General features: G+C 46.0%; 2 protein-coding genes across 6 annotated transcripts in view; one reads left to right on the top strand and one right to left on the bottom strand.

Moving 5' to 3' along the window:
* NUP188 (nucleoporin 188) overlaps positions 1–21,112 on the bottom strand; it is a 188,524-nt gene extending 167,412 nt beyond the window's left edge. For all 5 annotated transcript variants that reach the window (XM_030207867.1, XM_030207866.1, XM_030207863.1 and 2 more), the window contains exons 1-5: positions 21,079–21,112; positions 11,475–11,529; positions 1,461–1,534; positions 428–512; positions 58–138 (exon numbers count right to left, since the gene is read on the bottom strand). In XM_030207867.1, the coding sequence (XP_030063727.1) occupies positions 58–138; positions 428–512; positions 1,461–1,534; positions 11,475–11,529; positions 21,079–21,107 (324 nt within the window). In that variant the 5' untranslated portion in view covers positions 21,108–21,112. The remainder of the gene's footprint in view (positions 1–57; positions 139–427; positions 513–1,460; positions 1,535–11,474; positions 11,530–21,078) is intronic.
* A 107-nt stretch (positions 21,113–21,219) lies between these two features.
* Positions 21,220–23,448, top strand: DOLK (dolichol kinase). The gene has a single exon (XM_030206033.1). The coding sequence runs from the start codon at positions 21,299–21,301 to the stop codon at positions 22,868–22,870; it is 1,572 nt and encodes a 523-aa protein (XP_030061893.1). The 5' UTR covers positions 21,220–21,298; the 3' UTR covers positions 22,871–23,448.
* The last annotated feature ends 810 nt before the right edge of the window (positions 23,449–24,258 follow it).

Below are 24,258 nucleotides of genomic sequence, written 5' to 3' on the forward strand. Positions count from 1 at the left end.
AGTATAAGAACTGATAAGAAAGGGTATACGGTGCCTCTTTGGCAAAAAAAATCCAACCTTGATTAAGTCCCTAGTGCCCCTGTAGTCCTCCTGAAGGTAATACTGCAATAACTGTACACTCTGCTCTTCATCAAGCCCCTGCAATAAAAAAAAAAAATAGGGAGAAGTCAAGAACAGCACAATATCCAACCCTTGAGCCATGCCGCTCCCTACTGCCATCAACACACACAGCTCCCTCCTACTAACATCTGTATTCTGGACAGAGCCCAGAACTCTCTTCTGGTTACTAACTTCAGTAGTCTGGCTTTTCCCAATCAGTCTCAAAGAGCCAATAAACTAGAGAAAATATTGTAGGCTTTCCTGCCTAGCACTCCGATTCTGCTTTATTAAGGGAAAGCAAATTAGACCATTGCAAAAAGACACTTACCAAAAACTTGCTGACCCTCAGACCAAGCTCTTTCAGTGGAGTGGCCACGCTCTTATCAGCTTTAACTTTTTCTGCTGAACTTGCACTGAAAAGAGAAAAAGAAGTGCTCTGAAATACAACGATGCACCAGTTCATCTCAAACTCGAAGACTGAACCAAAATATGCAAATAAAGAGAAGATGCTTATCTTTAACAGGGGTCTTCTGTGGAGAACGGGGGAATGCAGAAACACTAAAGGGCATCATCCTGATGGCTCCAGTGGTAGTGCTCTCCTATAGCTTTAGGAAAGCTTTCTGAAAGTACTTCTGAGCATGTGCAGGTATTCCCGTACTGAGTCCCACCCCCCTCCTCCTCTATTTGTGTCTCAGCCTCTGATGACCCATAGGGATGGTGGGCAGAAAGTATGCCTACATTCCCCTGCTATCTACAGAGAACCCCTGTTATAGGTAAGCAGCTTTGTTTTCTCCAAGGAAGATAGGTGGAATGCAGCCACACCAATGGGTGATTGAGGAGATGAGAGTCACAGAGTGCTGATAGGGATAAAAGTGACCTGAGAGAACCAGAAGGGAGGTTGGAAGGAAGCAGCTGGTGGATCTTTGTTGTGTTTTAGGGGTATTTTGGGGGTGTGGGGGGGTTGTGCCTCTGCACTGGTTTTGAAGGCGAGGAAAGGTCAGAGAAGTAGAACACACTGCTGACCACTGGAGGGCAAAGGAAAACTGAGCAGAGAGGAAGAGGGGGACAGGACTCAGCACAAGAATACCTATGCATGCTCAGAGCTTCTAGAAGGCTCTCCTGAAGCTATAGGAGAGCACCACCACCAGCCAGCCATCAGGATGATCTTATCCATCAGTGTGACTGCACTGCCCCATTTGTCCTTGGAGAACCTGATTTTTAGGCTAAATGTATGCAGTATGAGAGAAAAATGTTCTTACTTGAGCCTATGACTGGTATAAGCAAATTATACCTGCAGAAGAATAAAGTGACTAGTAGAGGGTTAGGGAGGGGAGGGGGAATGTGCTTATCCCATACTTTACCTGGCAGGTCGATAGTAGGACAGCCCCTCCAAAAGCCGCTCCCAATGTTTCTTCAGTTCCTCCTCAATCTGTGCCTTTAACACACACCACAAGCAATTTACAAAATGTGCAACTGAGAAACAATCTGCAATGCTGAAATTCATTCAGCAGGGACTTTAAATCAATGTCAGGAAAAGTTGTGACATCCTGACACAACCTAGGAAAATGTAACGTGAGTTCTTTAGCATGATTTACAAGTATACAAACATTTCTGTTAAGAAGAAAAAGGTCAAATAGCCAGGGGACAATAATCAGAAGATTTCACACAGGTAAGCTCCTACTGTTTCAAGGACAGGAGGAGATAGGGGACAGGAATATGTACTGTATTTTAATTTGGCTTGTTAGGGACAGATTTTGAAATAGGATGAGGATAAGGGGTGGGTATTTGGGTTTTTATAATGTTTTGTATGTATGAGGATCCGTGTTTTAGATTGGTGGAATCTGGGTAAGGGTTGGATGAAGTTTTTTAAATTCTATGCCACTTCAATAATTTTTATTAACTTGTAAGATAGGAAAGAGAGGTGGGCCTCACCTTGCCTGATTGGGATTTGCACATAGTCCTCAGTAACACTCCTAGGATGCCACTTTGCAGAAAACACACTTTAGAATTTTACATCGAGCTTATCTATCCCAACAGCAGCTTGCTCATGCCAGGATTCTGCTTTCCTGCCCGGTGTTCTAAATGTCTGGTAGTGGAAAACTCCTTTTACCTTTCTCTTTGGAGCTGTACCAGGGTGCAGTCTATTTGGACAAAACTGAGACATTTATTTACTACTTTTTTGCATTTTACAGTTTCTATGACTCCCCAGGTTTGCCTGTTGGGCAGAGTGGCTCCTTGGACTTTTTTTTTTTTTTTGGGGGGGGGGGAGTTCTCTCTGTTTCAGAAATTACAACTAGTGGCTCTTAAATGTCATGCAGGCTTAGGTTTCAGCAGACCCTCCTTCTTTTTGGGACTGGAGGACTCAGGTCCATGCTTTGGCCATCTGGGAGGATAGGGATTCTTCCACTTCCCACAAACGTGCCCAGAAATTCCTGACCATTTGGGATTCTTATATTCATGTGCTTTCCCCTCAGGTCGGAGCCTACTGCTCAACAGACTTAGGCCTTGAGTGTTCTGGATGGGTGAGAGGCAGGGTTTTGAGTGGGAGGTTCGTTGGGGGGGGGGAGAGTGGGGGGGTTATGTGAGAGGGATTTAGTTGGGTGGGATCAGGATGGTGGGCAGGGTATGGGAAAATTAGGTTCTTACCTTGGTAATTTTCTTTCCTTTAGTCATAGCAGATGAAGCTATTACGTATGGGTTGTGTCCATCAACCAGCAGGGGGAGATAGAGAGCACTCAACTTTTCACAGTGCCTCATGGCTAGCCAGCTCCACTGCCTCTTCAGTATTTGAAGCTTCCAAAGCAGTATGGCAAACCGCAATGGGAATAACATGAACTTTCCTCACAGCGAACGATGGCCCCTTAACAAGGGCATGAACTCAAAAGGAGGGAATTAACACATCCTCCTGGAGGGAATAAACTCATCCTCCTTATTGTATAACTGGAGGGGATACACGCAACCTCCTGGAGGGAATAAACTCATCCTCCCAAAACATAAACTGGAGGGAATGGACTCATCCTCCTATAAGTGAACATGAATCCTGAAGACTGTTTTCCAACTTTCTCCCAAGGAAGGAACTTCAGGAAACAAGAACAGAACCTGAAACAGATTCACAGCATACAGACAATCATACAGGGAGGGCTCATGGCTTCATCTGCTATGACTAAAGGAAAGAAAATTACCAAGGTAAGAACCTAATTTTCCCTTCCTTGTCATCAAACAGATGAAGCCATTACGTATGGGATGTAACAAAGCAATCCCTATATAGGGTGGAAACCGGTCACACCACGCGCTAGCACTTGTGCTCCAAAACGCGCATCCCTCCTAACAGCCACATCCAGCCTGTAATGTCGGGCAAAAGAGAGCTTAGAAGCCCATATTGCTGCACTGCATATCTCTTGACGAGAGAGTGCTCCAGTTTCAGCCCAAGAGGAAGAAATTGCTCTGGCAGAATGCGCCTTAAAGGCTACAGGTGGAGATCGGCCGGCAAGCAGATAAGCTGAAAAGATAGTTTCTTTGAGCCAGCGGGCAATAGTGGCTTTAGACGCTGGAGACCCTCTGCGAGGACCTGATAGCAAAACAAACAGATGATCATAGATCCTGAAAGAGATAGTAACTCGCAGATACTGCAGCAGAGTTCTACGCACATCCAACAGGTGCAACTGCCCAAAAGATTCTGGAAACTCCTCCTTATCAAAGGAGGGCAAGAAAATAGGCTGGTTTAGGTGAAACGCTGAAACCACCTTAGGCATGAAGGAAGGCACGGTCCGAACCGTGACCCCGGACTGAGAATTGCAGAAATGGGTCTCTACAGGACAGCGCCTGGAGCTCTGACACCCGTCTCGCCGAAGTAATGGCCACAAGAAAAACGGCCTTTAGTGTCAAATCTTTCTCCGATGCTCGCCGAAGCAGCTCAAAAGGAGAAGCCTGCAGGGTCTTCAAAACTAGCCCCAGGTTCCAAGCTGGACAGGGTGCTCGCACGGAAGGCCGGAGCCGAAGCACCCCACTAAGAAACCGTGCCACATCTGGATGAGCAGCTAAAGACACGCCTTCAACCTTACCAAGAAGGGAGGCCAACGCTGCCACTTGCACCCGCAGGGAATTATAGGCCAAGCCTATTTGTACACCATCCAGCAAAAAGTCCAGAATCGGCGAGACAGGAGCCCGCATGGGTGTGATCGCTTTGAAGCACACCAAGACGCAAACTGGCGCCAAATCCTGGCATAAGCCACGGAAGTGGAACGCTTGCGGGCCTGCAGGAGAGTGGAAATGACTGTGTTCGAATAGCCTTTGTCCCTCAATTGCGCCCTCTCAATCGCCATGCCATAAGACCAAAGCGGCAGGCATCCTCCATGGCTACCGGGCCCTGTGACAACAGGTTCGGTACCAGAGGTAAAGGAAGGGGAGCCTCCACTAGCATCTGTCGGAGGTCCACATACCAAGGCCTCCTGGGCCAATCCGGGGCGATGAGGACCACTTCTCCTGGGTGCAGCCGAATCCGCAGGAACACGCACCCTATCAAGGGCCACGGAGGGAACACATATAGTAGGCCCAGAGGCCAGGGCTGAGTCAAGGCATCCAACCCTGCCGAGCGAGGATCTCTCCGTCTGCTGAAGAAGCACGGGACTTTGGCATTTGAACTTGTCGCCATAAGATCCATCACGGGCTTGCCCCATTTGGCACATATCTGCAGGAACACTTCGTCTGCTAGTTCCCATTCTGCTGGATCGATCTGATGCCTGCTTAGATAATCGGCTTGCACGTTGCTCTGACCTGCAATGTGAGCTGCCGACAGAAACTGAAGATGCAGCTCGGCCCAGTGGCAAATCTGTTCGGCCTGCGCGGCCAGTGCTCTGCACTGAGTGCCGCCTTGTCGATTTATGTAGGCCACTGCTGTCATGTTGTCCGACATCACTCTGACAGCCAATCCTTCCAGGGTCACTTGAAAGGCCAGAAGCGCCTGAAACACCGCTTTCAACTCCAGGCGGTTGATGGACCACTCCGACTCCTTGGGTGTCCATAGACCCTGGGCATGCTTCCCCTTGCAATGTGCGCCCCAGCCCTTCAGGCTGGCATCTGTCACTACTAGACACCAATCGGGGAGCGCCAGCGGCATTCCTCGCCGCAGCATGCTGTCTGAGAGCCACCACTCCATGCTGAGTCGGGCCACAGGGAGCCAAGAAAGTCTGCATTGATAATCCTGAGAAACTGGAGACCATCTTTGAAGTAGGGAATACTGTAGAGGTCTCAGGTGCGCTCTCGCCCAGGGCACCACTTCCAATATGGCTGTCATCAATCCCAGCAGCTGGACAATGTCCCAAGCTCGAAGGCGGGGCATCCTCAGGAGCAGACGGACCTGATTCTGAAGCTTGCACCGCCTTAGCTCGGGTAGGTATACATAGCCTGAGTCTGTGTCGAACCTGGCCCCCAAATATTCTAGAGATTGTGAGGGGGTCAGGTGACTTTTGGCCATATTGACAACCCAGCCTAGATATTGAAGTACTGAGACCACTCTGGCTGTAGCTTGATAGCTCTCTGTTACAGAGTCTGCTCTGATGAGCCAGTCGTCTAGGTACGGGTGAACCCTGATACCTTCTCGCTTGAGCAAAGCAGCTACTACCACCATCACCTTCGAAAAGGTTCGAGGAGCTGTGGCGAGGCCAAAAGGCAAGGCCCGGAACTGGAAATGTTTTCCCAACACTGCAAACCTCAGCAACTTCTGGTGCGGGGGCCAAATTGGTATGTGCAAGTAAGCTTCTTTCAGGTCTAGAGACGTGAGAAACTCTCCTGGCTGTACCGCAGCAATGACGGAGTGCAGGGTTTCCATGTGGAAATGCCGCACTCTCAGGGACTTGTTTAATTCTTTTAAGTCCAGAATAGGGCGAAAAGACCCACCTTTTCGCGGCACCACAAAGTAGATGGAGTATCGGCCGTAGCCGTGTTCGGTGGGAGGTACCGGGGACACGGCCCCTAACTGAATCAGACCTTGCAAAGTCTCCTCTACCGCCGCCTGTTTGGCGGCAGACCCGCATCGGGACTCCATAAACACGTCTCTTACTGGGGCGTTGAATTCTATTCTGTAGCCATCTCTGATCAGGTCCAGAACCCACTGATCTGAGGAAACATTGGCCCACTCCTCGGCAAAGAGGGAAAGACGTCCTCCGATGACAGGAAGCGAGGAGGAGGCCGGCGCACCATCACTGAGAGGGTCGCCCCTGAACTCCAGGCCTAGAGCCGGTGGCTGCGGAACGCTTGTCCGAGCGAAAGGAGTTCCTCTGCTGAAAAACGGGCACGAGAAGTGAACCCAGCAGAACGTCCCGGGCGGTACCTTCTAGCTTCACGGAAGCGAGGTCTATAACAGGAGTGGACCGGATGGCCCTTGGAGGAAGGCCTCGGCCCATATGTTCCCACCCGTAACCTCCGCTCTCAGGACAAATCACTCCTATCTGTACCCTTCTCCACCACCGCTAACTACAGACTCCGCCCCTTCTGCCTCGCAGCACCTTATGCCTGGAACAGACTTCCTGAGCCCATACGCCATGCGCCCTCCCTGCCCATCTTCAAGTCCTTACTCAAGGCCCATCTCTTCTCCCTTGCTTTTGGCGCCTAACCACCTTCCCCATTCCTGTTACCTACACTGACTACGTAGTATGTTACCGTTAGATTGTAAGCTCTCTTGAGCAGGGACTGTCCCTCCCCGTGTTTAAACTTGTACAGCGCTGCGTAACCCTGGGAGCGCTATAGAAATGCTAAGTAATAGTAGTAGTGGCCTATCTTTGGGCAAGCGCTGGGGTTTAGGATCTCCCAGGCCTTTAACAATTTTTTTTTCCAACTCCTCACCAAATAGGAGAATGCCTTAAAAGGGCAACTTCACCAACCTTTGCTTAGAGGCCATGTCCGCTGCCCAATGTCGTAGCCAAATAAGACGGCGAGCTGCCACTGCTACTGCCATTTGTTTAGCCGAAGCTCTGACAATATCATAAAGGGCATCAGCCAAAAAGGACAAGGCTGACTCCAGCCGCGGAGCACATCCGAGAAGGGCTCCGCTCCATCTCCGGGCTGTTCCACTGCTTGTTGCAACCATGCCAGGCAGGCTCTAGCAGCATAACAACTGCATGCAGACGCCCGAACAGTAAGACCTGCAATTTCAAAGGACCGTTTAAGTGCTGCTTACAGCCTACGGTCTTGTATATCCTTCAGGGCAACTCCTCCTTCCACAGGGAGGGTAGTTCTCTTTGTCACCGCAGTGACTAGGGTATCTACTTTAGGCATTGCAAAGCGAGCCAAATGCTCCTCATGCAGAGGGTATAATTGCCCCATTGCCCTGGAAACTTTCAAAGGTCCCTCGGGGTCAGCCCACTGAGCGGAAATAAGCTCTTGGATGGAGTCATGCAAAGGAAAGGCTCGAGCAGGCTTTTTGGTACTAGCCATCCTAGGATTCACAGAGGAGGCCGTGCCACTGTCAGGCTCTTCAATAGAAAGGACCTGTAGGGCATCTGAAATAAGCGCTGGCAGCTCATCACGGTGGAAAAATCCTCACCGCGGAGGGATCACTCCAGATCCTGTGGTAATTCTGCACCTGACTCTGGCTCCTCAGACCACTGAAGGCCTCTGCCAGAACTCTCCGAATCCTCACAGCCCGACCACGGGGTGGAAAAAGGAGGTGCCACCACATCTGAAGGTGAATTAGCCTTCTACACTTTTCTTATGCCAATTATCAGGGAAAATAGCCTCAGCGGCCAGTCCCAGGCCAGAATCCACTGGGAGGGACAATAGAAGGGGCCTCAGACGACCCTTGAGGGAGAGCTCTTTTCAGCATGTATGCTTTATGCAATAATAACACAAAATCAGGGGAGAAAAACTTGCCCTGGGCACCCAGATCCCGTCCGGGGCTAGCTGCTCCCTGAATAGCCTCAATTCGAGGCCCCCCCCCCCCCCCCCGGGCTCAGGGCTCTCCGTCTCTACGGAGGCCGCGCCATGCAGAGAATTCAAAATGGCATCTGCTGCCAGCTCTGAGCGGGAAGAATCATCACTCGCCATGCTCGGGCCAGCTCTTACACCTGTACAGCATGATTTACAGAGCCCCCCTGCTAATTAGCGCTTGCCACACCAGGAACAGCGCTTTACATTCTCTGCAGCCATCGCCAAAAACGGCAGGAAAATTCAAAATGGCGGTTTCGCGCCAAAAATGCCCCGATCGCGGGCCCACCCCGAAGGAGTTAGAAAACACTCTTACCTCACCGGACCGAATATCACAGCTCCGGTCCCATAGAAGAATCAAAGGAAAACCTCTGTTCCATTTTTTTTTTTTTTTTTAACGCTGTGAGGAAAGCAGAGGTAATAAGAACTCCGGAGGCTCAGATGAGTGGGAAAGGCAGGGAAAGGCGAACCAATGTGCCTGCATCCACTGAGTTGGAAAGGACAGGGAAAAGCAAGCTAATATGTCCACATCCATGGGGGCATGGGTAAGGCAGGGAAAGGGCTAACCTATGTGCCTTCAAAGTGAAGCTGCTATAGCCTCTAACACCCCGGCTAACAACTGGCAAGCCATGAGCCACCCCCAGGCAGATTTTTGATGGCGCTCGAAGAAGCTGCAGCCACCCTGCTTGGGGAGATAGAGAATACTGAAGAGGCAGTGGAGCTGGCTGGCCATGAGGCACTGTGAAAAGTTGAGTGCTCTCTATTTCTCCCTACTGGTTGATGGACACAACCCATACGTAATGGCTTCATCTGCTTGATGACAAGGAAACCACTGTTAAACATTTGATGATGTATTTTGTTTGTTATAGTTGTTGCAGTCCTTATTTTTGATGTTTGATATTTCATCCTTGTACGCAATTGTTATACCTGCTGTATTTTTGTGCTATCAACAATAAAAACATTGAAACATAACAAATCATATAATAATAATGATGTTTGCCTATAGGTAAAATATACACCTACTCACAGCATGCCAGGAATTAAACGTGAAGATCACATAATCAAATCTCCACAACTTCCAGTGCATAGGCTGGTTCTATTGCAATCACAAAGTAGCCATGTTCTAGTGGAATTTTCAGGTCTTGGAAAATAAGCTTCTAGTCCTTCAGATACTGTGGGAAGGCTCATTATTGCCCCCACAGGGCTTCTCCTTTATCCCTCTGGTGGTCTATTCCCACTGTGCCTCTCTCATCTCTTCCTGCTTATTTCCTTGCTTGGACACGTGAGCACTGTGCTGCTAAGACTGCTATCAAATGCACATGAGATGTATTTTCCGTTAAGTACAGCAGCAAGGCCCACACTACTGGTCAGCTAGGGTGATGACCTAATCTGAAAAATTGTAGTCTTGGGTCACAGCTTTAAATAGATTATGCACTTTGCATCTGAATTTATTCTAACAAAATAATAGTTAATATATATTTTTGGAAGAACAGCTTTTGACAGCTAAGCTAAAATGTTTATTAGTGCTTTATTTAGCTAAATAGCCTGTATCCTCTCTGTCTTGACTGTTAAAAAACCAAGGGACAAGCATAAATCACACATATGTTTGTGTTTATTGGTTCTTGTGTGAAATGGCATAAGATACTAGATTTAAAACTATTCCAACTTTTAGCCCAGCCTCTAGAGAGAACTGAGGTCATTTTCAATTCTAAATCACATTACCAATTCCAAAAACAGAAGGAATTATGCAAGAGCTATCAGACTTGAACCACATTGTTAAAAAGGGAAAAGCCAGTCACAAAGAGGCTGAAGCAGAAAGCATTATCATGGATTTAACCTGGTTTTACTGCAGGTTTTACTGTCTTGAGCAAAGCAGAAATGGTTTCAGCGCAAGTATTAACTTGCATGGAAACCATTACCATTGCCGCATACTGCATTAAAATGCACAGTAATGTGGTCATTAACAATTCTGTGGCCAAGCAATTTTTAAAAAGTTTTTGACACACATTGTGTGCAGGAAACGTTTCACCAGGTCCGGGAGGTTGGTTGAAAGAAACAGGTGTCTACCAGCATCTCCCCCCACCTCTCTCTCTAATCTGATCATCCTGCTCTGTACAGCTTTCTGCAACAGCCCCCTTTCTCCAATAAAAGAAACCTGCCCTGGTAGTCTACTGTCCCCCTCCCCCAATTCCAAAAAAATTCCCTGGTGTCTAGTGTAACTCTACCCCGAAGCCCCTTGCCTACCCCCTACCCCCAGACCTTGTACTTTAAATAAGGCAGGAGCGATGCCCACTCACTGCTGCCTCTGATGCTGTCATCTTCAAAATGGTGGTGCGATGCACAGGGTGGAGTGGTGCCACCACTTTGAAGATAACAGCACTGGAGGCAGGAGCGAGTGAGCATCACACCTGCCTCATTTAAGGTGTAGGGTCTAGGGCGTAGGGGGGAGGATCCCACTAAACACCAGAAACTTTTTTTAAAGTCCAGTCTGGTGGGGGAGAGGGGTCCACTAGACACCAGGGATATTTTTCAAGGGGCAAGGTAGGAGAGGGTGTCAGTTGGGGCAAGGGGAGTGGGTGACACTGGACATCAAGGATATTTTTGAGGGGGAGGAGGTAGGGATGGGAAGAGGTATTGGGTTTGGAGGTTTGTCAAGGTATTGGGTCGAGGGGGCGAGGTAGGGGGAGGCAATGTAAAATGCCACAGCAATCACCACTCAGGCACCGATAGGAAATGTGGCATTTAGCAATGAGCTGCAGATTACTGCCATGATTTTTTTCTAACCATGTTTATTAAGAAAATAACAAGAGCACAGCAATACAACATAGTTATGACAATACATTTTTCAGCTTTCTAATACCCTCCCACCCACCCTCCCCCAAGGTTATCTCCAAAGTTGTAAGCAACCTCCAGATACTGCCATGATTTTAAACATCGCAAAACATACAAACAAATATGAATGCAGTTCTTTTGTGAAGTGGAGTCTCATATATTTGACACAAAAAAAGTTTTTTTCACTCAATACGTGAATGTCTGATTCGTGTATATGATTTAATCATTGACTCAGCCTCAGGAGGCTGAGTCAATGATTAAATCATATACACGAATCAGACATTCACGTATTGAGTGAAAAAAAAACTTTTTTCGTGTCAAATATATGAGACTCTACTTCACTTCACAAAAAAACTGCATTCATATTTGTTTGTACGTTTTGCGATTTTTTACACTCGACAGAGTGCTGGTTCAGTTTATGATTTTAAACATGGCAGTAATTGGCAAGCTCAGTGCTTATTACATCCCACGGTATTTTTGTAATGCCGTTTTCACGGTAGAGAACAGGCTTTACAGTGGGACATTGTGCATGGGCCCCTATAAAAAGGATTGACAATTTCACAAAGGCAGGAGAGAAAAAGTACTTTCTGCAAACAAACATCCACAGCATGGCCTCCACTTACTGGTTCTATTAGCGCTGATCTTCCCAGTAGAATGGTCCAAAGCTCCTGACTGCTCCTGGAAACAGAGAGGTCAATCTATTTACCTTTCAATGCAGAAACATACAAATATCACTGGGAATGGGTGGGAGTTGGGGGGGGGGGGGTATCCCTAGGAACAAAACTAATCCAGACAAAATATTGCAATCATTTGATTACATGATATGTCCAAAGTACACAAAGAAAGCTGTGCTCTCTGAATTAAAAGTAACTCTGAATTACTTTTATTTTTAAAAAATTGTATTAAAAAATATTTAATCAAGTAGAAAATGAGAGTCTTGATCAATGCTTCCCAAACTTTCATCCAATATGACCTCATTTTAACACTTAAAAATTCATTGTACCCCAAACAATGAAAACAAAAGATTTCCACGTCCTTCTCTACCCCTCCCCCCCCCCCGAACTTATCCAAAACATGAAGGCAATAGAGTGTTAGGTATTATTAGGAAAGGAATGGAAAACAAAAATGAGGACGTTATAACGCCTTTGTATCGCTCCATGGTGTGACCGCACCTTGAATATTGTGTTCAATTCTGGTCACCGCATCTCAAAAAAGATATAGTGGAATTAGAAAAGGTACAGAGAAGGGCAACAAAAATGATAAAGGGGCTGGGACGACTTCCCTATGAGGTAAGGCTAAAGCAGCTAGGGCTCTTCAGCTTGGAGAAAAGACGGCTGAGAGGAGATATGATAGAGGTCTATAAAATAATGAGTGGAGTGGAAAGGGTAGAAGTGAATTGTTTGTTTACGCTTTCCAAAAATACTAGGACTAGGGGGCACGCAATAAAGCTACAACCAAAAAGGCACACAAAGAAACTATTAACAAAGAAAAGCACCATCAGCTGTGAGGAGAGGTTAAAAACGCGCTCTCTCCTCACTGCAGAAAAAAATACGATTGTGGTCCCGCATTCGAGCAGCGGATGATAAGGCACTCGCACATACACACTGGAGCGTGTCTTGCGCTCCAAAAGAGCTCTGTGAAAAGCTTGATACAAGCTCCGGACCAGGCAATGTGGCCTTGCGTTACCCAATTGTGAGAATATTAGCCTGCTTGTTGTCAGAGAATTCCGTATTTGGATTGTTGTCATTCACTATATATTGGATTTCCAGCTAAACAATTACATAGACTTCAGATTGTACAGAATACAGCAGCACGATTAAATTTTGGTAAAAATAAGTGTGAAAGCACCGCTCCTTTACTGGCGAAATTACACTGGCTTCCAATCAGAGAACACTGTCATTTTAAAATCAATTACTAGGTCTCTAGGGCTTGCTATATGTCTGCCATTTCTATGACTAGAATGATTGAGATGGCCCAGTGTTTCAGTAGTACGTGATCCTGCTCCCTGTTGAACTTAAATTTCCTTCACTGAAAAATGTCCGTTATAAGTTATAAATCTATTCTAGAACATTCATATCAGTCTGTTAAAATAAGGAATTCTCTTCCAAACTCTTTTAATCTATTTCTTCTTACTTACTGTTTCGTAAGTGTCTGAAAGCATATTTATTTTCTTTAGCATACAAGTTATAATTGCAACGTGTTTTATTGTAATTGTTATTTTTTAGTAATGTTGAAGAGATTTGATTTTTAAAATGAATTTAATTGATGTAATTCTTATCAGTTATTTTTAACTTCTTGTGTTGCAATCCACTTTGAATCAATTTTGAATTAGGGCAGAATATAAATATTGGTTGATGCTACTGTGTTTGAATCAAAATTAATCACCACCATCAAAGTCTCAAGTATGATTTTCCATTTGGTTGGGCAAATTCTATTCTATTCTATACGGAGATTTATAATTCACTTTTAAGCCCTAAGGTGCAAAGCAGAACAAGAACAAAAACATCCCAATTAGACGGAATTTACATTACATTTTACAATTTATTTATGAATTTAATTTGTGTGGTTATTCTTAGAGTTTTTGAAGAGACAGTTTTGAAGTGGAAAAGGTAGTGGTAGCTGGATTGCCTACATAGGTTCCATTATTCCTGGTTGGGCCGTGTACAGTAGCAGTATGCAAAATAACATTATTGGCAAAATTCTTGTATCTGTCAAACTTTGCTAACAGGTATACCCAAATTGCAATTGAGGTTTCTCCAGAAAAAAAAAAAAAGTTTGATTACATTTGGAAAAGACAGCCCCCTAGGAAATCCAGACGTGGAAGAGGACTGAGTTGGGATTGGGGGGTCCCTCATTTTTTTTTTTTACTTAGCAGCCCAATTAAAGGTACTGGTGGACTGGTATGACCTTCTTCCAAATGCCTGGGTGCGCATACAAAAAAAGTATGCTTCCCCCAATCAGTGGGCAAACAGTCTGAGAACCTAAGAACAGGTTGCTACACCTTATCCGACACACTGTAGATCTTTAATAATGAAAATGCGAAGGAAGTTACTGGGAGACAAACGGATATAATATGTTTCCCCATTATCTACACTTATAATGTTTGCGCCCCAATAGGATGTCACTCTCTTACAGCTGTGGAAGAAGAGGGGGATCCACACTATAGGGGACCTACATGGAGGAAATCTTTCCAACAATTGCAATCTGTATATACTCTTCCCTCTATGAACTTTAATATTTACTTACAAATCTGCATTTATTATGCTCCTCACCAGTAAGGGATTAGCTACAGTTGAAATTCATTCATCTAGAGGAAATTCTATTGGGTGGAGCCTCACACAAGAAACTTATCTCAAGATTTTATAACCTGTTTCAAGGGGCCTCCCAGGCAAACAGCTGTATCTGCTCATATAGAAGTGCAACTCAGGCATCTCCATATCAGATAGGGATTGGCTTAACATTCATGAGAATACTTTTAAGGTTTCAATTTCAGCTAATTTGATAGAATAAGGTATTAAAATATTCTAGTATAAAAGGCCCGTTTCGGTAGGCAATGAAACGGGCGCTAGCAAGGTCATCCCCCCCCTGCAGCGTCCTTCCTGTCTCCCCTGCCCCCCCTGCAGCCACCCATCTGGTCTCAGGACCCCCTCCCCACCAACCCTCCTCTCCCCCTGCTGCCACCCATGTCCGGCGACTCTCCTCTCCCCCTGCCCCCCCTGCAGCTACCCATGTCCAGCGACCCACCTCTCCCCCTGCAGCTACCCATGTCCAGCGACCCTCCTCTCCCCTGCCCCCCTGCAGCCACCCATGTCCAACGACTCTCCTCTCCTTCCCCCCCCTGTAGCCACCCATGTCCAGCGACCCACCTCTCTCCCCTGCCCCCCTGCAGCCACCCATGTCCAGTGACCCTCCTCTCCCCCTGCCCCCCCTGCAGCGTCCCTTCTGTCTCACCTGCAGCCACCCAACTGGTCTCAGGACACCCTCCCCACCTCCCTCTTCCCTGCCCCCCCTGCAGCCATCCATGTCCAGCGACCCTCCTCTCCCCCTGCAGCCACCCATGTCCAGCGACCCTCCCCTCCCCCTGCCCCCCTCCAGCCACCCATGTCCAGCGACCCTTCCCTCCCCCCTCGTCGCATCACCCAAACCCCTACCCCCCCCAGCGTATCACCCAAGCCCCTACCCCCCCCCCGGGCACATCAACCCCCTCGCCACCCGCAGCCGCCAATACTAACGCTGTCCGGCCGCTGCTGCGTCTCCTGTTGAGCAGCAGCGGCCAGTACAAAAAGAAAAAAGCCAAAAAAAGATTTTAAACCTGAAACACGGCTCCGCAGACAGCCATCTGGCATTGGCTGTCATCTCTGCAGCCGCTCCTCCTCTCCCCTCTGACGTCGCTGCGCTCCTCCGGGGTCTTCCTGCAGGGGCAGTGACGTGGCGGGAAGAGGAGAAACAGCTGCAGTGACGACAGCCAATGCCAGATGGCTGTCTACGGAGCTGTGTTTCAGGTTAAAAATCTTTTTTTGGCTTTTTTCTTTTTGTACCGGCCGCTGCTGCTCCACAGGAGATATGCATACAATGGAGGCAGCAAGCGTGCAAATCTCTCTCATACATATTCTTTATGGATATTCTGAAAACCCAACTGTTTGTGACTCATGAGACCAGAATTTGAAACTCCTAAGACTGTAATTGTGATAAGAACATAAGAACAGCCACAGTGAGCCAGACTGATGGTCCACCTAGCCCAGTATCCTGCTTCCAACAGTGGCCAATCCAGACCACAAGTACCTGGGAGAACACCAAAGAGTAGCAAGATTCCATGCTACCAACCTCAGGGATATGTAGTGGCTTTCCCCATATCTAGCTTAATAGCAATTTATGGACTTTTCCTCCAGAACTTGTCCAAACCTCTTTTTTTTTTAAAATCCAGACACACTAACACATCCTCTGGCAACGAGCTCCAGAGCTTAACTATTTGTTGAGTGAAGAAAGATTTTCTCCTATTCATCTTAAAAGTATTACCATGTAACTTCATGGAGTGTCCCCTTACCTTTGTACTCTTTGAAAGTCTAAACAATTGATTCACATGCGCCCACTCTACTCCACTCAGGATTTTGTACACCTCTATCATATCCCTCCTCAAGCATCTCTTCTCCAAGCTAAAGAGCTATAACCTCCTAAGCCTTTCCTCATATAAGAGAAGTTTCATTCCCTTAATCATTTCGGTTCCCCTTCTTTGAACTTTTTCTAATTCCACTTTATCTTATTTGAGATATGACAACCAGACCTGCACTTAGTACTCATGGTGAGGTTGCACCAAGGAGGTATTATAATGTTCTTTGTCATATTTTCTCTTTCCTAATAATTCCTAACATTCTATTTGCATTTTGGCCACCACTGCACACTTAGCAAAATATTTCAACGTACTGTACACGATGACATTTAGATCTTTTTCTTGGGTAGATGACTCCTAAAGTGGCACCTATATAATCAAATAATTATGATTTGGATTATTCTTCCCAATGTGTATCACTTTGCATTTGTCCACATTAAATTTCATCTTCCATTTGAATGCCAGTCTTCCAATATCCTAAGGTCTTCCTGAACATTCTTACAGTCTGCATGCAATTTAACAACTTTAAATTTGCAGATGACACAAAACCAGTCATCTCACTCGACATTCCCATTTCCAGATCACTTATAAATAGTCCCAGTACAAATCCCTGAGGCACTCCACTATTTACATTCCTCCATTGAGACATTACCATTTAACCCTAAATTCTGTTTCTTTTAACCAGTTCCCAATCCATAACAGAACATTGCCTCCTATTTCATGGCTTTTGAATTTCAGTCAAAAGCTTTTTGAAAATCTAGATACAGTTCATAAACTGACTCACCTTCATCCTTCACTACTTCAAAGAAATAAAGCAAACTGGTGAGGCAAGATTTCCCTTGGCTGAATCAATGTTGACTCGGTCCCATCAAACCATGTTTGTCTTTGTGTTCAGTAATGTTATTCTTTATAAAAGTTTCTATCATTGTGCCCAGCAACAACTTCAGCCTTACTGGTCTGTAACTTTCTGGATCACTAAGGAACCCTTTTTAAAAATTGGTGTTACATTGGCCATCCTCCACCCTTCAGGTACCATAGATGATTTTAATGACATTTACAAATCAGAAATAGTAGATTAACAATTCTGCGTTTAGTTCTTTCAGTACCCTGGGGTGTATACCATCCAGTCCATTTGAGGTTATTTATCTCCCAAAAAGTGTACTTTTCAATATATCCCTAAGGAATATGCATGAAATGTGTGTAATCTAATGTATATACATATATTTACTACATATTTCTTAGGAACATCTTAAGGGTGAGGGGAGGGAGGGCAGACTGGACCCCAGGGGTAAAGGGGAGGAAGAGTGTGATGATGGATTACAGGAGTGGGGACTGGGGAGGGAGGAACAGAGAGAGGAAAAGACAGAGGTACTGGGCCTGGGGGTGGAAGGGAGATGAGAAGAGATGCTGGACAAAGGGAGAGAGGGAGTGAGGTTGGGCCAGGGGAGGAAGTGCAGGTAGGATAGATGGGACAGGGAAATGCTGGGGGGTAGAAGCAAAGAAACTGGGAGATGTCAGGCTACAAGGGTTGGGGGGAAGAGAGAGGGAAAAGATGCTGGACTACAAGGATGGAGGGAGAGAAGATGCTGGGAATGGTGGGACCATGTGAGGTAAGTCAAGGAGGTAAGTCAGAGAAGAATAGCAAGTACAGAGTAGAAATGTGGTAGTGGGGAGTAGATGAAAGAGGGAAGGGAACAGGAAACCGGGGAAGGAGTGAGACAATTTTTTTTCTAATCATATTGGTCCTAGCCTCTACTGGTTGTTGCTTTCCTATGTCTTCTCTTAGCCCTTTTCAGGACCCCTCCTATATTCATCTCTGGACATTGGATCTTTTCTTTTCAGCTTTCTTCCACTTTTCCACCTATCAACTCAGATTTAATTTATCCTCCTTGTTATCCAGTCCTCAATCAGCTTCTTTTTACTGCATCTACCAGCTGCTTTCCAGCCCCTATCTCTCTCCTTCTGCAGTCTTTTCCTAATTCCCCCTTCAGTTTCCAGTATTTCTTCCCCTCCTCTCTCATTCTCTCTCCCCCATTCAGTCTTCCCCCCTTCTTCTCTCTCTTCCTTGTCCCATGTCCAACATCTGGAGGGTGTGGATGGTATGAAAAAGATCTAGCAAAGCTTGAAGAATGGTCCAATAATTGGCAACTAAGATTTAATGCTAAGAAATACTGGGTCATGCACTTGGGGTACAAGAATCCAAGGGAACGGTACAGTATAGGGGGGTGAAGTGCTTCTGTGTATGAAAGAAGAGCAGGACTTAGGGATGATTGTATCTGATGACCTTAAGGTGGCCAAACAGGTAGAAAAGGCAAAGGTCAATGCCAGAAAAATGCTCAGGTGCATAAGAAGAGGGATGACCAGCAGGAAAAAAAAGAGGTGATAGTGTCCTTATATAAGTCTCTGGTGAGGCCCCATTTAGAGTACTGCATGCAATTCTGGAGGTTGCACCTACGGAAAGATATAAACAGGATGAAGTCGGTCCAGGAGGCGGCTACAAAATTAGTAAACGGTCTCTGTCATAAAACATATAGGGACAGGCTTAGGAACCTCAACATGTTCATACTGCAAAAGAGGCGGGAGAAAGGCAATATGATAGAGATGTTTAAACAACTCAGTGGAGTCAATATACAGGAGGTGAGCCTTTTTCAAATGAAAAACTCTGGAATGAGGGGGCATAGGATGAAGTTAAGCACAAATAGGCTTAGGAGGAATCTAAGAAAATACTTTTTCATGGAAAGGGTGGTGGATGTGTGGAATGACCTCCCAGTGGAGGTCATGGAGACGAGGACTGTGTCAGAATTTACGAAAACATGGAACAGGCGTGTGGAATCCCTTAAGAAAGGAGGAGTTAGTGGATCCAGAGGATGGGCAGACTGGATGGGCCATTTGGCCCTTATCTACTGTCAGTAGCCGTTAAGCCCGTTAAAATGGGCGAGATTTCCAGCTACCCTCCTTGTCGCCACTCCCTCCCCACTCCATGCCGGGCCCCCTGCACTGACCTGACAGCGCCTCTCACCTCTGTGTGAAAGCTCTGCTGCTGCCTGCAGTGCTTCCACACGGAGGTGAGAGGTGCTGTCAGGTCAGTGCAGGGAGCCCGATACGGAGGGGGGCAGGAGCGGCGGCGGGGATGGGGGGGAGGGTGGTGCGCACGATGTTCGTTTCCAGGCTCCAGCAGCAGCGTCCGACAGTCCGACTCAGTTTCCCTCTCTGTTCCGCCCTCTGACGTCATCACATCTTGACGCGAGGGCGGGACAGAGAGGGAAGTCTCTACTGCACATTTGCAGGTGAGTTGGTCACTTGCCATTTATATGTTTGATGTTCTATGTTTCTATCTCCTCTCTCTGAATCCTTCTTCTATTTCTCTATTTATTTGTGACATTTCTATCCCATATTATCCCAAACAAGTTTGAGTTCAATGTGGCTTAAAATAAACAGTATAGGATACATAACAAATAATAATGCATAAGAAAGTAATTTGTTGTAAGAATCCAATTTTACAATATCATAAACATACTGGGATAGCTATGGATGTTTAACATTTAGAAAATTTATTATAAATGAGAAATTCTACATGAAGCAAAGAGAAAGTTAATGGTAAATAGAGTAATAACCAATTCAGGTAATAATTAATTGTTTGAGATATGGTTGTGATGGTTTGTTTGAATAGGAACGATTTGAGGATTTTGCAGAATCTAGTATATTCCTATATATTTCTTATTTTGGGTGGTAAGGAGTTCCACCATTTGGTTCCTAGGTAACTGAAGTCTGCAGAGTGGACAGTTTTGTAGATCACTTTTTTGCAATTTGGGAGGTGTAGTCTGAGATAGTTTCTTGCCTCATATTTAGTGTTTCTTTAAAGTACGTTTATTAATGGTACCATAGTCTCCCCACGTGTCCAGCATCTCTCCTCCATCTCCATATATTCCCCCTCCCCTATGCCTAGCATCTCCCATCTACTTATGCCTCCTGAATCTCCCTCTCTCTAACATCTACCCCTCCATCTCCCTATGACCTCCCACATGTTCAGTATCTCTCCTTTATCTCTCTAGTCTCCACCTGTGTCCAGCATCCCTCTCCCTATGTCCCCACCGTCTCATGTCCAACATCTCCTCCTCTTTGTCCTCCTCCCAGACCAGCATCTCCCCTCTATTTCCCATATCTCCTGTGTCTCTTTCTTCTTGCTTGTATTGCTCCTTGTACCTCCCCATCCTGCTAAGGCCACCACAGCATCCACCATCCCTAGGTCTGTGGCAATAGAAAATACAATACACAGAGGGCCTCAGCCACCAAAGTCTTGCCAGTCCCACCCCCCTCTGACTCATGTTTTTTTACATCAAGGAGAAAACCAGAATAGCCTTCCAGGAGTACATGGGTAGAGGCCCCATATTTATTGTATCTTTTTATGCCATAGGCTGAGGATAGCAGCAGCCAGGGAATAAAGGCTAGAGGCGATATGTACCACTGAGGGCTGCTGGCAATAAGAAAACCACCAATGAGGTGTTTTCATGGCACTTGCTGCTGCTCCGAAAAAATTTACCACTAATGTGTCTTGTCTAATGGATAGAACTGGCTGGGGTGACTGCTCAGTTTTTTTTCTCGGGTGGGGGGGGGGGGGAGTTAATCTACTTGGCTGTAACTCAGGACACATTACATTCAGTTACAGTCCGTATTTACTCTAAAGTGCTTACTTAAAGCAATGGTGGCTAAAATGACTTGCCCAACTACAGATTCTCGAGACAGGGGTGGGGGTACTAGGAGCCTGAAAATTAACGGGACGGGCTGAAGGTTTCTTAATGACTTATATCCTGCCACGGCCGTTTTAAAGCAACCAAAACCCTACCGTTTATTAGAGATGTGCGCGTGATACCTACAAAAGGCTAAACCCCTGCTGATTTAATGCTCTTGCCTTCAACCTTAAGTGGTTCCCGCACGTGCTCTTCCTCCCAACTCGTAACAGATAGCAAACATAAAGCCTAAGTGTCTACGACATTTCAAAACATCACAAATCAGCGCCTAGAACACTGAAAATTAGCCAGGCTATTAGGCATCCGATCTCCTTTGCCTACTGTGTGATAGTCAGCTCTCTCTCTCTCCACCTCCAACCTCTCATACCCTACCTCAAAGGCAGGCCGGCCACAGCCGCCATCTTCGCGCACCCCTCTCACGTGACTTGGATTAGGTCTAGGTCACGTGAAACGGGCTGGCTAATCAGCTGGCCTGGGCTGGTGTCAGGCAGCAGCGAGTCAGTCAGTGTACTTCCTGTTCTCCGACGACCAAGATGGTACGGGGCGGTAGGGTAGTGAGCAGACAGAGCCGCCTCTTTGGCGCCCGTTGATTATGGCTCCCAGGCCGGTGCTGTTGGAGGCGCTGGTGATATTTGCCATTGTCTTGTGTGTACATGCTGTGGTCTGGGACCGCTTTTCATGGTGCGTTTTGGCTCTCGCCATTCAGGCCTTTTATGTGCAGTTTAAATGGGATCGCCTGTTGCAGGCTGACGCTGCTGTATTCCAATTCCGGGCAGAAGCCAACAGCGGCCTCTTGCCTGCGAGTGTGATCATCCCGTTGCTGGGCATTGTGATGAAGGAGCGGTGTAGAGTGGCTGGCAGCGTGGGCATGGAGCGCTTTGGTGTTCTCGTGTCTGCCATTGGCATGGCGCTGGCATTCTTTCTGTCCCTCGTAGCTTTGGGTCTTACTAAGCCTCTGCCAACAAACACGTGTATTCTGTCTGGGATTGCTGGCGGTGTCATCGTTTATACCCTGAAACATTCGCTGCTGATTCCAGAAGTGATAGAAGTTCTAGAAGTGCTGCTCATCTTTGTCTACTTAAGTATGATTTTACTGTACCTGTTACCCCGATGTTTCACTCCTGGCGAGGCTCTGCTAGTCTTAGGGGGCATCAGTTTTGTGTTCAACCAACTCATTAAACGCTCTTTGAATACAGTGGCGGGACAAGGAGAGCCTGCGGACTATTTACTGTTGGTGGCTGTGGTGGCTGTAGTTCTCCTGGGGGTATTTTTTGCAACCCTCTTCTTCTTTATGGACTCGAGGACCTGGACTTCAGCCTTGTTTTTCCACATGATGACGGTAGTGCTTGGACTGGGAATCTTTATACCTTGGTTGCACGCATTGATCCGGACACACCCACTCCTGTGGCTAACGCACTTCTTGCTTCATACTCAAACCAGAGTTTACCTACTTGTATACTGGACCTTGCTAGCTGCCACCGCATGTGCTATTGTTTTCTACCAGAATTCTAGGTCATCCACAGAATCCAAGGAACATCAGGCCTCAACTGTGATCAGGAAGTACTTCCATGTTATTATGGTGGCTACTTACATGCCAGGACTTATGTATGACCAACAACTTTTGTATGTGGCTGCTGTAGTGTGTTTAGCAGTGTTTATTTTTTTAGAATATATCCGATATTTCTGTATATGGCCACTGGGGCAGACCCTACAGCGTCTGCTGGCACTGTTTCTGGATGAGCGTGATTCTGGACCTGTTATCCTTACTCACATTTACCTCCTCTTGGGCATGTCATTCTCGCTGTGGCTCTTCCCCAGATCCTGTGCCTCCAGCAAAGTTACCTCTGGAACAGGAACATTAGTGCCATATTCAGGGGTGCTTGCTGTGGGTGTAGGAGACACTGTCGCATCAGTCTTTGGTAGTGCTCTTGGAGAAATGAGATGGCCAGGAACAAAAAAAACATTTGAAGGAACCATGCTGTCAATTTTTGCACAAATCATCTTTGTGGCACTGATCCTGATTTTTGATAATAGTGTTAATCTGAATGCAGGTTATACTTGGTTACTGGCGTCCATCACATTAGTGTCTCTCTTAGAAGCCTACACTAGTCAGATAGACAACCTACTCTTACCACTGTACCTGCAGATACTGCTGATGGCTTGAGCTTCTTGACGTGATGGATGCTGTTATCTCTCTACAATTGATTAAATGTAGTAGCTGATGCAGCAGATATGATCTGTTTATTGAAGAATGTGAAATAAAGGTAGCCTTGGACCAGATCAAGGCAAGTGGGTATGTATAGTAATGCTGTGGAAGTTCATGTACACTTGGTTTTATAATACAGGTTGCTATTTTTCTAATGACACTTTGTAGATCTCAACCCCTAACACTCCTGAGCATGATGACATGAAGTATGAAACATGTCTTCATCAAAAGCAGTTTCTTTACAGGCCACAAGGACGTGGGTTTGATACATAGCCTTCTGTGGGTACAACGAAAGAGGTTTACATATATGTAGGTAAGAGTTAGAGACTGAATTAGCAGTAGTGTCATAGAGGAGGAGATAGTGGATTCTGAGGGTTGGCAGACTGGATGGGCCATTTGGCCCTTATTGGTGATCATGTTTCTATGTTTGTATTGTTTCATGGTATGGCTGTACTGGATATTCATATTTGGTTCGGCTCTGAATAGTACCCCAAATACATTATTCAAATTTAAATCACTATGAATACAAATAATGTGGGGTACTGTGCTAAACTCTACTGAAATAAACACTTGATCTCTGATTTCATGTTGCTTCTTTTATTATTTATGTTAAAGCTCCATGCCCATTATTCATATTGGCCGAATAGTAAAATATGGTATTCAGTACAGCTGTATTTCATGGGGAACTCTTAGAGAACAGATTGGGGGGAGGGGGGGAAAGGCTAGTTGAAGAAAACTGCTGTGCTCTGACATCAAGCAGCTGCACTCCTGATATGTGGTATCTGTACCATAAGAATATAAGAAATGCCTTGCTGGATCAGATCAAAGGTCCATGAAACTCAGCATCTAGTTTCTGGCAATGTCCAATCCAAATAGATTAGCTTTTAGTCTTACTCGGGGGTTAGCAATGCCTTTCCCAAGTCTACATAGCTAATAACGGTTTATGGATCTTCTAGGATTTATATCAACCGTTTTTTAACCCAGCAGTACTAACTGCTTTGACCACCACATCATCTGATAAATTTCACATTTTAATTGTGCAAAATACTTTCTCAGATAAGCTCAGATTTAAGGGGAAGAACATTTCCATAAAAGGCACTTCAGGCACAGGCAGCTCCTTGTGACTCTGGGCAAGTCACTTAACCCTCCATTGCCCCATGTAAGCCGCATTGAGCCTGCCAGGAGTGGGAAAGCGCGGGGTACAAATAAAAAAAAAAAAAAAAAAAACAAACTGGTAGCATACACTATATCTTAGTATTTGCAAGATCATACAGGTAAAAGAAAAAGAGTGGAAAACAAACTTACTTAAGGAAAACAAAAAAACGGAATAATGGAGGAAAAAAACC

This window comes from Microcaecilia unicolor, chromosome 6 (assembly GCF_901765095.1).
Source record: "Microcaecilia unicolor chromosome 6, aMicUni1.1, whole genome shotgun sequence".
Taxonomy (NCBI): domain Eukaryota; kingdom Metazoa; phylum Chordata; class Amphibia; order Gymnophiona; family Siphonopidae; genus Microcaecilia; species Microcaecilia unicolor.